Source organism: Orcinus orca, chromosome 4, assembly GCF_937001465.1.
Source record: "Orcinus orca chromosome 4, mOrcOrc1.1, whole genome shotgun sequence".
NCBI lineage: Eukaryota > Metazoa > Chordata > Mammalia > Artiodactyla > Delphinidae > Orcinus > Orcinus orca.
The window spans coordinates 116,604,478-116,617,685 of record NC_064562.1 but is presented as its reverse complement, the minus strand read 5'-3'; the positions used below and the strand labels follow the sequence as shown (position 1 = coordinate 116,617,685).

The window sequence follows — 13,208 nt, the reverse complement described above, 5'->3', positions numbered from 1 at the left end:
AAAAAATATTAGTAATTACAATAAATATCAATGGTGTAAGTTTAACACTTAAAAATCAGGTGCAGATTGGTTTAAAAATTCCAGGTCTGTGCTAATTACACATCTGAAATATAATGACACAAAAGGATCACTAATGAAAGGATGGAGAACCATAGACCAGGCAAATCCTAACCAAGAGAAAACTAAAAGAGTTATTGAAATATAAAAAAAAGACTTTAACAACTTTATTTTAAATCATAGTGAATCAATACATAAAGACATTATTTAAATGGCCATAGCTATCTTTTCAACATGGATTGAAACAGTAAGAACATACTTCAGAGTAAAAAATAACCATTATCAGCGTTTCGTATCAGTTTGTGTGGCATACGTAATAGAGTTCAGTGATTATGAATTTTTCTTGATATTGTGGCAACTGATTTAATATATTTCAACTCTGAATGTCTTGCTTGAATATTTAAAAATCCTACTTGAAAAAGAATTTGGAAACAGCTAGGTGCATTTGTAGTCTATTCAGAGAACGAGTTAAAAAAAACAAAACAAACAAACAAAAAAACACCTTTGCCATGCTATTTCCCCTGAAGGCCTGGATGGATTTTTGCTTAATAAATGAATAAAATTCCGAGTATGTAATCCCCTACAAGTATTTAATTTATTTTGTTCTTAAGTAATGGCAGTAATCTTTGGAAAGTTTTCTTTATATAAAACATTGCATTTGAGTTTTATAACTGCAAGAAATAGGACTGTCCTACTTGGAGAATAGAGGCTTACATTAATAAAGAGGTTGACACAGGGTAAATGGAAGAACAATAAAGAGAACAATCTGTAGGTGGGCAATAAAATTAGCGTAGTCTAATAAAAACGGTATGGGTTGTAGAACCATACTGATATCAATATTTACTAATATTTGAAAATTCTCATGTATATAAAGCTCTTAGTACAGTGTCTGATCCACACTAGTCACTCAATAAATGCTACAGCTGTTAGTGTTATTAGAGAAACAGCTCTAGATGTTTCTTTTGAAACTTAGAATAAAACCATTGTTTTAAGCAGCTCTCCATACTTATCAGCAAATTTTAACCTTACCCTTACATAAAATTTAAAAAATAATTTTCTAAGTAAAGAGCCATATATTTCAAAGAACATTTATAAAATGCAGATAGAAAGGAAAACATTAATGAACAAAAACTAAAACAAACAAAAGAGAAAAGAAATCATCCACCACCCCAAATTTAGAGAGTAATGTTACTATTTTGGAGTATCACCAAACCTTTCTGGATTCTCTTCCAATATATCAAAATCATTTTCTTTTTGTCCTGAGATCCATCTACTTAGCCTCTTAATAGCTTAGCTTGAATTCATTTATCAGAGAATTGAGCAAAGTCTGCTTATCAAGTAGTAACTTAGCTATCAAGGGTAACTGAATATTTTCTCATTTGTTGGATAAGGATAATGATATCTACATTGACAGAGAAGTAGTTATCATGAGTCTAAGTGAAGAGTACTGTCTCCCTCATCTGAAGTGTTCAACTTAAAACCAGTAAGCTTTAGCGAGCCCACTAGACTCAGAACTCTATGTGTGCCTGGATTGTGTGCTATTTTCTGTACATCTAATTTCTGCAAAGCACTGGTGACCCAAGGGTGAATTTTTACCCAGGAGAATGAACATCACTCAGTAAGCTGATAGTATCACAGAGTTCAAGCACTGGGTAGTTAAAGGATGGGGTTGTCTCTATGCTGTACACTTAGGGCCCAGCCCAATGGGGTATAAACCATGTGATTGATGGATATTTGGGGTTTTTTTGTTGTTCTTAACATATTTTTAAAAATTAATTTTTATTGGAGTATAGTTGATTTACAATTTAGTTTCTGCTCTATAGCAAATTGAGATATTTGTTGACTAAAAAAGGAATTAATGGTATTTGAAGGCACTGGAGGCCAAAACATTTCCTTCGTCCACCCCAGGCCATTTTTTTAAGCAGCCTGTTTTTTCTAAGATGAGTAGAGAACAATCTACATGACCCCAGTACTAATGATCCACTCCAGCCAGAGGGTACTTGACTGGACTCATGTCTTTGAAGACCGTCCCACTTCACTAACACTGCTGTTCCATTCCTTAATTGTTCTTTATTTTTAGCAATATTTTCTTTTTAACATCTTTATTGGAGTATAATTGCTTTACAGTGTTATGTTAGTTTCTGCTGTATAACAAAGTAAATCAACTATAAGTATACATCTATCCCCATATCCCCTCCCTTTTCTGTCTCCCTCCCACCCTCCCTATCCCACCCCTCTAGGTGGAGACAAAGCACCGAGCTGATCTCCCTGTGCTATGCAGCTGCTTCCCACTAGCTATCTATTTTACATATGGTAGTGTATATATGTCAATGCTACTTTCTCACTTCGTCTCAGCTTACCCATCCCCCTCCCCGTGTCCTCAAGTCCATTCTCTACGTCTGTGTCTTTATTCCTGTCCTGCCCTTAGGTTCTTCAGAACCATTTTTTTTTTTTTTTTTTTTTTAAGATTCCATATATATGTGTTAGCAGGAAGTATTTGTTTTTCTCTTTCTGGCTTACTTCACTCTGTATGACAGACTCTAGGTCCATTCACCTCATTACAAATAACTCAATTTCCTTTCTTTTTATGGCTGAGTAATATTCCATTGTTTATATGTGCCACATCTTCTTTATCCATTCATCTATCGATGGACACTTAGGTTGCTTCCATGTCCTGGCTATTGTAAATAGAGCTGCAATGAACATTGTGGTACATGACTCTTTTTGAATTATGGTTTTCTCAGGGTATATGCCCAGTAGTGGGATTGCTGGGTCATATGGTAGTTCTACTTTGTTTTGTATTGTTGGTAGTTCTATTTTTAGTTTTTTAAGGAACCTCCATACTGTTCTCCATAGTGGCTGTATCAACTTACATTCCCACCAACAGTGCAAGAGGGTTCCCTTTTCTCCACACCCTCTCGAGCATTTAGTGTTTGTATATATTTTGATGATGGCCATTCTGACCAGTGTGAGGTGATACCTCACTGTAGTTTTGATTTGCATTTCTCTAATGATTAGTGATGTTTGGCATCCTTTCATGTGTTTGTTGACAATATGTATATCTTCTTTGGAGAAATGTCTATTTAGATCTGCTCATTTTTGGATTGGGTTGTTTGTTTCTTTGATATTGAGGTGCATGTGCTGCTTTTATATTAAAATAAAAAATAAAAAAAAAGAAGAGAGCAACCAAACCAATAAAGAAATCCACCAATGATAACAAGCACTAAAAAGCACTAAAAACTATACTAAGATAAACATAGAAATCAGAAACAAGTCAGTCGCAGACAGCAAACCCCAAGTCTACAGTTGTGCCCAGAATATACTGCCTCAATTTTGGGAACATTCATTGTCTATTCAGGTATTCCACAGATGCAGGGTACCTCAAATTGGTTGTGGGGATTTAATCCGCTGTTCCTGAGGCTGCATTGAGAAATTTCCCTTTCCCTTCTTTGTTCGCACAGCTCCTGGGGTTCAGCTTTAGTTTGGGCCCCACCTCTGCATGTAGGTCACCCTCAGGCTTCTGTTCCCACCCAGACAGGATGGGTTTAAAGCAGCGGCTGATTAGGGGTCTCTGGCTCACTCATGCCATGGGGAGGGTGGGGTACTGTAGTTATAATTAGAATGCAGGTTGAGTCTGAGGTGGCAGAGACCAGTGTGACGTTGCAAAAGCCTGAGGAGTGCCGTGTGTTTTCCTGGGGAAGTTGTCCCTGGATCACGGGACCCTGGCAGTGGCAGGCAGCTAGGCTCCTGGGGTCGGTGGGACAGGTGGCACATGTGGATAGTGACCTATGCTTGCACACAGGATTTTTGGGGGCTGAAGTAGCAGCATTAGGGTTTCATGCCTGTCTCTGGTGTCTGAGCTGATAGCTATGGCTTGCGCCCATCTCTGGAGCTAATTTAGGCAGTGCTCTGCCTTCTGTGCACACCCCGAAACAATGGTCTCTTGCCTCTTAGGTAGGTCCAGAGCTTTTTCCACACTCCCTCCCAGCTAGCTGTGGTGCACTTGCCCCCTTCAGGCTGTGTTCACGCAGCCAACCCCAGTCTTCTCCCTGGGGTCTGACTTCTGAATCCGGAGCATCAGTTCCCAGCCCCCACCCATCCCAGCGGGTGAGCAGACAAGCCTCAGGCTGGTGAGTGCTGGTCGGCACTGATCCTCTGTGCAGGAATCTCTCCGCTTTGCCCTCTGCACCCCTGTTGCTGTGCTCTCCTCCATGGCTCTGAAGCTTCCCCCCTGTCCATCCCCAGTCTCTGCCAGTGAAGGGGCTTCCTAGTGTGTGGAAGCTTTTCCTCCTTCACAGTTCCCTCCCAGAGGTGCAGGTCCCGTCCCTATTCTTTTGTCTCTGTTTTTTCTTTTTTCTTTTGTCCTACCCAGGTACGTGGGGATTTTCTTGCCTTTTGGGAAGTCTGAGGTCTTCTGCCGGTGTTCAGTAGGTGTTCTGTAGGAGTTGTTCCACGTGTAGATGTATTTCTGATGTATTTATGGGGAAGAAGGTGATCTCCACGTCTTAGTCCTCCACCAACTAGAAGGTCCCGACTCTCTATTTGTGCAAGATTTTGTCTTTCAGGTTAAGACTCTGGATTCCTCTTTGATCTATGATTCTGCTTCTCTATCTCTGCAACATTTCCATTCTCAAAACCCCCATCAGTAAAGCCCTTTCTGGGCCCGTTCAGGCCTTGAACCTTCCACCTGGATACTCCAAGTCTTTTCATTTTCATACACCAAGATATGGCCTCTAGGACTACTGTTCCTATCATTTAATTTCCAGGGATTGAGCCATTGGGTTAATCACAGCCCCCTTCGCTCATCGCACTTTAGAAAAGGAGTTCTTTCTTGGGAAACTCTTATTAGAAATGTGTACATGGGCCAAATTAGTTTTCCATATTGGTTTTGCAACCTAAGGCCCAGATGGCATAGGGCAGAAGAGAAATAAAGACATGATGGAGGCCAGGGAGGAAACTTTTGGTCTCACAGTATCAGTTAGGTGGAGAATCCCTGGAGAAGGAAAGGGAATGCAAAAAAGAAGGAAGGATATTAAAATGTGTCAGTTGCCTACTATGTGCAAAGTGAGGGCTCTGTGTGTGTGGTGTGTGTGTGTGTGTGTGTGTGTGTGTGTGTGTGTGTGTGTGTATTAACTCTGAGAGTTAATATCATTATTTGAATTTTATGGATGGAGGAGGGTGAAGCTCAGAGAGGCAGAACTGGGACCAAGGTCAGTAGAGCCCTCGGTCTTCCCACTGTATCCCATGGAGTTCACTTTCTCCAGCCCTAAAGCCCTCTCTTGTGGCTCAGAAGAAAGAGATCAAAAGATTAGACCTGAACACAGAATATCCATGGCATAGGATTGAAGAAAGAAAGAAAAAAGAACATGACAGATCTAGTTTGGGCCAAATAATACTAACAATATCAAAACCCATCATCAACAGTAATATAACACTATATTTATATGCTGCTTTTGATATCTCCATGGACATGGTATGCTTCTGATTTTTATCTTTACAATCAATTAGTAAGAGAGGTCAGTTTTATTTTCTCCATTTCACAGACTCTTCTTAAGATAAAGTTATTTTACACCGAATGGATTGACAAAAACTAAAAGTTTGCCAAAAAACAACTGTTGGAAAGGATGGGGAATGATGGGGTCTCACACGCTTTTGGTGAAACAAAGTGATACATCTACTTTGGAAAATACATCTAGTGCCACTGAAGAGAGGAATATTCTAAGACATGGCCATTTCACTCTTAGAAAAAGAACTTATCATATTAAGTACTTGGGAAAACATGTACATATTATACACAGGGGAAGACATCAACGATATTGTTCACAACAAACTAACATTCATAAGAGGAAAAAACTGGAAACACCTAGGTGATGGTATTTAACTATGGATAAACATTATATTAATGCGATGCAGTGCTGCCTATCAATGAAAACAAGCGAATTATATCTACATGCATCAGCTCAGAGACTCTGAGATTCACAAAAGCTAAGTCACGATGCAGGAATATAGCAGTGTATTACTTAACCTACTTATTTCTATAATTCTTTCATAAAGTGTTCTTACCTCTGTTTTGTACTCTCTGGTTGTGAGTCACAAATGAAGAGCTAAAGGAAATGTTACAATTGAAAGAACGTTAGTATTTCCCACGCTGGGTCAGTACTCATGGCCTGTCATATTTACAGAGCACTTTATATTTTACTGGATGAAAAATTGTCTGTTTTGTAAGGTTGATAAAATGCTGGTTCCTTCCTTTCTCAATACAGATGAACATTAGATATGGAACAAAGCGACTTAACCACATAAGTTCCTTCCATGTCACTTCAGTGAGCACACATCAAAATTCTTTACTTTTGGAAGCTATGAATTTAGACTTGTGTTGTAGCTACAGTCACTATAGAAAATGCTATGTGGCTGGATGGGGCTCCTACTCTATAGTAGTTGTTTACCAATTGAAGGAGAGTCAGCCATAGCAAAGAAGAAAAGAAGAGAAATTATTTTATTCCTTCTTAATGTGAGCTAGGTAAGAAAATTTTGAATTATTACAAGGAAATTGATAAAGAAAAAGGGATTATAAAAACATAATAAAAGGCAATAAAATGATATGCATAATAAAAGGCAATAAAATGATATGCATTTCTAAACACACAAAGACTGTTTACTGGGACTTCCCTGGTGGTGCAGTGGTTAGGAATCCACCTGCCAATGCAGGGGACATGGGATTGAGCCCTGGTCGGGGAAGATCCCACATGCCGCGGAGCAGCTGAGCCCATGCGTCATAACTATTGAGCCTGTGTGCCACAACTGAAGCCCATGTGCCTAGAGCCCATGCTCTGCAGCACAGAGAAGCCACTGCAATGAGAAGCCCGCATACCACAGCGAAGAGTAGCCCCTGCTCACCGCAACTAGAGAAAACCCACGTGCAGCAATGAAGACCGAACATAGCCAAAAATAAGATAAATAAATAAATAGATTTATTAAAAAAAAGACTGTTTACCAATGGCTTTACTTGGCACTTTACTTAATGTTTGGCTTTGTGTAACATGCAGCTCTGATTTTCTGGTTCATTTTGTATTGTTGTTGGCATTGTCATTTTAAACTTTAGTTGCTCCTACAGTTAAATCTAATTACATGGAGCATGCTCTATGCCACGACTGTACAATTGAACAAAGCCTCTGGGTTAATTCAATGAAATCTAGCCCTTTTCCAGCACCAATGAAATCAACTGAGTACATATCTGGTTTTTGTTATTTCCACAGAAGCCTGGGGTCTTATGATTTGCTTGGTAGATAAAAATGCCATTAGATCATTGAACCACCACACTGTGCTGTCATCACTGGTTAGACTTCTCCTGCTATCTAAGCCTTGGATTCTGTTAAAATCAGGATCCCTTTACTAGGAGTCAGTGTACAATTTTTTAAATATCTGGAAAAAAAAATCACAGATAGCAAAATTTCACTGCCCTAATTTTTCAGGATTTTTAGAAAATATTGAGAGAATAGGGATATCCTCTGAGGATATTCTAGGTTTTGTGTACAAAGTTTATAAAAATATAAGTAAAAAAAAAAACTACCTAAACTGAAATAGAAATAATTCTTTCATTTTATAAACATTTATTGAGCATTTACCAAGTACATGATATGTTTTGGGGGATATCAAATGAATAAGACATGGCCTCTATCCTAAAGCAGCTTAATTTATGGAGGGAAGACATGATTATACCATAATCACAATTTGGAGTAAACACCACAATTGAGGTGAGCAGAGCAGAAGATCCTGTGGTAGCAGAAGAAGGTCACAATCCAGACAAAATAGATTTGATTCTCAGGAAAGTCTTCCTGGGACATATGCTAACTGAGCTGACTTCTGAAAGGTGAATAGGAGATTGGTGAGGAGTAACGGTGTGTTCCAGGTAGAGGGAACAGCAGGTGCAAAGGCTCAGAGGCAAGAAAACATGGCTTATTCTTCAAGAGACCAGAAAGTAGTTCCTTATGGATGGAAGGTAGGGTATGAAGATGTATCATTAGAAGGCTACTGTTTTATTAGAAGGCTACTGTTTAAGCAAGAGTTGATGGTGGCTGGTTTATGTTGGGAGCTGGGGAAATGGGTAGAAATGGATAGACTCAAGACCCATTTTGAGTTGAGATTTGAGAATTTTGGGAGTTTTTAATGATTTGGATGGGACGAGTGAAGATGGGAAAGACAGTATACCATTTACTGAGGTGAGAAAGTTTGTAGGAGGAGAGCGTTGGTCCAGAAATGAAAGTAGAAATGAAGAGTTCAGTTTCCAACACTGAGTTTGAGATACCTGTCACTGATTTAAGGAAAACTGCCCATTGGGTAGCTGGATATATGGGTCTGGGGCTAAGAAGGGTGGTTGGGACAGAGGATAGAGATTTAGTCATTATCAACATAGAGTTGACCCTTGACACTGTAGGGATGGATGAACTGCCTACACTCTTACTGATAGAAAAAAGGACATCAGAAGGATCTGAGGAATACCAACATTCAGAGTTCAGTTTTGGAAAAAGCCTAAAAGGGAGACTTAGAAGAAGCAGCCAGTTAAGAGAGGAAGAAAAATCAGGAGACTTTGTTCAATTAAACAAACAAACAAACAAAAGAAGCCAAACCACACTGAATAACAACTACTACAGATGTGGGCCCAACTAAAATCTCATGATCTTTTCACTATAATATGATGTTTTTTGTTTCCTTTCAGAAAATTACATTAAGAAAGAGTATGTACTTATTGTATGGGCAAGAGTTTTGTGTCAGATTGGGTCTTAAACTGAAAACAGCCTAATAAGAGTTATGAAACTGCAGTCCTAATGTCCACAGATCAAAGACTGAGAACAAAGTTGCTGAAGGTGTGAAATAGGACAAGAAAGTGAGGGAGAGGAAGGGAGTGGGGGATGGAGACCATGCCCCTGACATACAGGGCCTGGCAATGGCATTGAGAGCTGGTGGTTAGCGGGCACATGGGCAGGTTGAACAGGTCTGGCCCTGCTCTCAGCTTCACATGGAAGGTGAGTGACATTGCCCAAGGCCACACGGTTTGTAAGTGAGGAAGCCAGGCAGTATGATTCCAGGGGCTCCCTCTTAAGCAAAACTCTATTCCATCACAAACAGCGTATTATTAAATAATAAAAGAGCACCTTAACTGTGGGCAGGCACTAAGGAAAGTCAAGATTTATGGGCTGCATTTTTAAAATCAAGTCAGTGTAGGCATCATGGGCTACTGAAGAGTAGAGTTGGACTTGATTTCAATGGCAAGAGACTCAGTCTCTCTGGGCCTCATTTATTCCCTTTGGGGAATGGGTCAGAACTACCTCTTGTATTCAGGGTGGCTTTAAGCTGTGGTCTGATGGATAAAGAGGAGTTTTCCAAGTAGGGAGAGGGTGGAGAGAGGGAAATATGGGGGTGTGCTGTTATAGGCAGAGGAATAGCACATGCAAATGTCCTGTGTTGGGAGGCGGTGGAGAGTGACATGAACTGAGCTGGAGCCACTGGTCAGACTGGGGTCAGGAGGGTCTGATAGCACTAATTTTGGAGACTGTATGTTAAGGAAGCTACCACTAATGTACATGACCTTGGCCAATGAATCACCAGCCTGAGCCTTACTAGTCTCCTTGACTCTTCTGTTGGGATGACATTTGTCACAATAACCTGATCAGGCAAGTATTTAATCAGATAATGGCATTTTCAACCCCTGGCCATTTATAAAGTGCTTTTCCAAAGTAATTGTCAGCTTCTGTGTGTCATCCACTGAGACTAGTTAGAAAAGCCAACTTTTCTTCCAGGGTTGACTAGCCTCCATTCCAGTTAATCCTCCCTACTTAATATCCATGTTTTCAAATATCGTCTCTAACATGCAATCAATCGCTTATAAAGTGCAGGAAGAGCAATGTTATTAACTTCAACAACAACAATGATTCACAGGTTTCCCTGGGGCCTCAACACGGGGCCTCATTATGAAAGGCTAGAGTTTCTCTTTCTCAGGAAGCCTCTGTGAGTCATCATCCCAGACAACACATAACCTGACCCCCAAGCTGGGACCCAGCAAGGGATTCCTGGCTCCTTACCTGGTAATGGCAAGAGAAATCTCTTGAGGACTTTGGTTTTGTGACAGGTGAGATAATTCAGGCTTCATCTGATGATGAGGAACTGTGTAAAGGCGTCACAGAATTTGGGCAGGTTGCAAAAGGAAAATGATAGGGGACCATTAGAAGTCTAGCGGAACTGCTATAATTTCATCCAAGTAATCTCTGATTATTAAGAGTAAGCTGCTCATGGTTAGTGGAAACTGTAACCCACGTGTTCTGCAATAACCGTGGCTCCTGGGACTGGCTTCTCCCTGAGGCTATAAAAATTGCTTTGAATGTTCAATAATATTATAAAAAATATTAAATTTGGAACTCATCCTTGAACTTGCCAATATATAGAATATTTCATTGGAAGGTATTTGGTATTGGAAGGGCTTGAAGTGGAAGTGGACTGAGGTTGAATTCTCCATTCAAATGAAAACTTACATAGAAACATAAACAAAAATGTTAAGCTTAAGAACTATTCTGAGCAATGTAGGGTAGGGGGATGCCTGATGCTGGCCCAGGCACACCTGAATTCTCCTATCTCTGCAGTGATAGGGCAGGAGAGCTCCCAGGATTCTATTATAGACCAGCGGTTTCCGCCTGGTTCCCACCAGACGTGAGTTTTCTCAGTTGTTCCCCTTTGATCTTCAAGTTTTGAAAAGTTTTGACAACCACAGGAACTGGATTTATTCAGTAATTACATATGTCATCGGTGTTACCACTTTTTATTTCCTTTTCATCCTGGATAGATTTTAACTAGCCATCCAGAATTACCAAGGGCACATAATAATACTATGATAGGGAATCCCATAAAACACTCTTCCAGTTGCAGTGGTAAGTAGTAAAGTTAAGGAAGCATAAACACTGACATGTCTTAATTTTGGCTGTTACTCTGTGCTGTGTCCAAGGTTGATCACAAACTCAACACCTTTGACAGAAGGGCTGTCATTACTTGAAAAGTGATTGGAGTCAGTGACTGGTCCACTAGTCAAACATCCCATAAAATCATTTCAGGTCATCAACAGCCACCTCTGTGAGCTGATCAATGTCACGTTGCTGGGTTTATAATCACTGAAGCCTGAGGCAACAACTCCTCAACATTTCAGTAGGATGCTGAGCTTTATTGTGGAAAAGGGTACAGTTTCCTTTAGATTTTAAAATTATTTAGAATTGCCAACAGACCCTCACTCCTCCATCAGAAACCCTTGGGAATCCACAAACCCAGGTTAGGTCCCACTCCAGTCTAACTTTCTCAATGTAAAAACAGCAGACTTGAGACTCACAGAGTCAGTGCAACTTGATCAAAACACACAGTGAGCTGGTGGTGAGCCTCTGAAATCTTAGCCCAATGTTGCTTTGTCAAACTAGGCTGCCTGTGTTAACTCTTTGGGCCATAGCTCAGGTCCTTTGGCTCTGGACATCCTTCTAAGTGAATGGTGAACAGTATCCCAAAGGTGGGCATGAAGGTATCACCAGATTAGCATCCTGCCATCTAGCAAGTGTTGGATTGCATGCTTCCACAACAGTGACATCTGCAGTGTGTATGCGTGCACGCATGAGGGCTTATGTGTGTATGCACGGGTGACATCAAAGATGGAGAGACCAAGAGCTTCTCTGGAGCAGCAGGCCAGCAATGTCTTTCCCAAGTGGCAGGGGGTGACAGTGTGCCTCCTTGTCAGTAGCCTGTAGCTGAAGAAAGACCTCTACCCCACCCCCAATTTAAATCACCCTGTTCAGACCACAGGACTCCTGAATAGACTCTGAGGTCCTGGATCCATCTGGATCACGTCATCATACACCCACGTACGTGTCCATACAGCCCAGGCCCTGAAACAAGTAATCGTTTAAAAAAATGACTAATGCTATTAACCTGGAAATAGGACTTAACCTAATGATATTAAGATAAGAAAACAAATATAAATAGTTCACCTTTCTCTGTTCCAAGAACCTGTATTGAATTAAAAAAAAACAAAACATTGAGTTACTCTTAGTGACAGAGAATTTTACATTATACTATGTATGTTTTTAGAGCAGTTGGTTAGTTTTTTTAGGATAGATTTTTAAAAATCTACGAATAATCCTCCAAAAGACTAAGCAAAAATAAAAATTTTATACTCTTTGTGTGATGTAACAGGCAAATATACAGTCTGCTGATGGGACTATAAATTGCTTTGACTCTTGGAAACCAATTTAACCATAGCTATTAAGAGCCTTAGAAATACTCTTATTCTTATCCCCAATATTCCATTGATGAGTTTCTTTTTCTTAGACAACAACCTGAAATCTGGATCAAGTTCCATGTACAAAGATGTGCAGTACATCATTACTTATAATATTGAAACACTGGAAACAATCTACATAAGCCTCTAAGTGAGAACTATTAAGTAATTTTTGGTGCTATACTCACTATTGGAATGTTAGAAATGCATTGCAAGTATTTACGTAGAGTATGGAATAAGATTACTCTGTAAGTATATCTCAAAGTTACATAAAATTGTTCAGGATTAAAAACTGGGCTTATGACATATTTTGTAGAAAAAAGGATTTGAAGAGATATGATAAAATATTATATTAATAGAGGTTGTGTTTAAGTGATGAAAGCCATAGTTAATTTTCTTTATACCTGTTTTGGAATTTTTATTTTTAAAAATTAGCATGAAAATATTCACAGTATTCTTGTTAAATGTAGCCATTTCTCTTCTCAAACATTTTCATTCTCTTTTTTTCCTTAATAGTAGTAGAATTCTTGATCATTCTTCATTATGAAAGTCTATGTGCTTATGGGACTTGTATTCTTGAGTCCTATTATATTCTTGAAGAATCAAAATGCCTTGCAAGAAGTATAGTATTTGCTGAAGTATTTACTTAACTGCAAATAATTTTCTAAAGTCCATTTCATGCATTGCATCAGCTGAGAAAGTCCACAGGTATCATTTGGACTAAAGCTTCTTAACTTGGGGGATGCAAGAGGTCCTTGGATGGCCTCGTGGGGTCCATGAACCTTCTGACATGAAAAGCTGAATTTTTTTCCTCTATAAATATGCGCATTTTTTTTCTGGGGTGAGG

General features: G+C 39.5%; 1 protein-coding gene across 1 annotated transcript in view; it reads right to left on the bottom strand.

The window, feature by feature from the left end:
• Positions 1–13,208, bottom strand: part of CLNK (cytokine dependent hematopoietic cell linker) — a 168,444-nt gene that overhangs the window by 19,909 nt on the left and 135,327 nt on the right. Inside the window, exons 12-14 of the mRNA XM_033427875.2 lie at positions 12,072–12,090; positions 10,137–10,218; positions 6,121–6,161 (exon numbers count right to left, since the gene is read on the bottom strand). Of these exons, the coding sequence (XP_033283766.2) occupies positions 6,121–6,161; positions 10,137–10,218; positions 12,072–12,090 (142 nt within the window). The remainder of the gene's footprint in view (positions 1–6,120; positions 6,162–10,136; positions 10,219–12,071; positions 12,091–13,208) is intronic.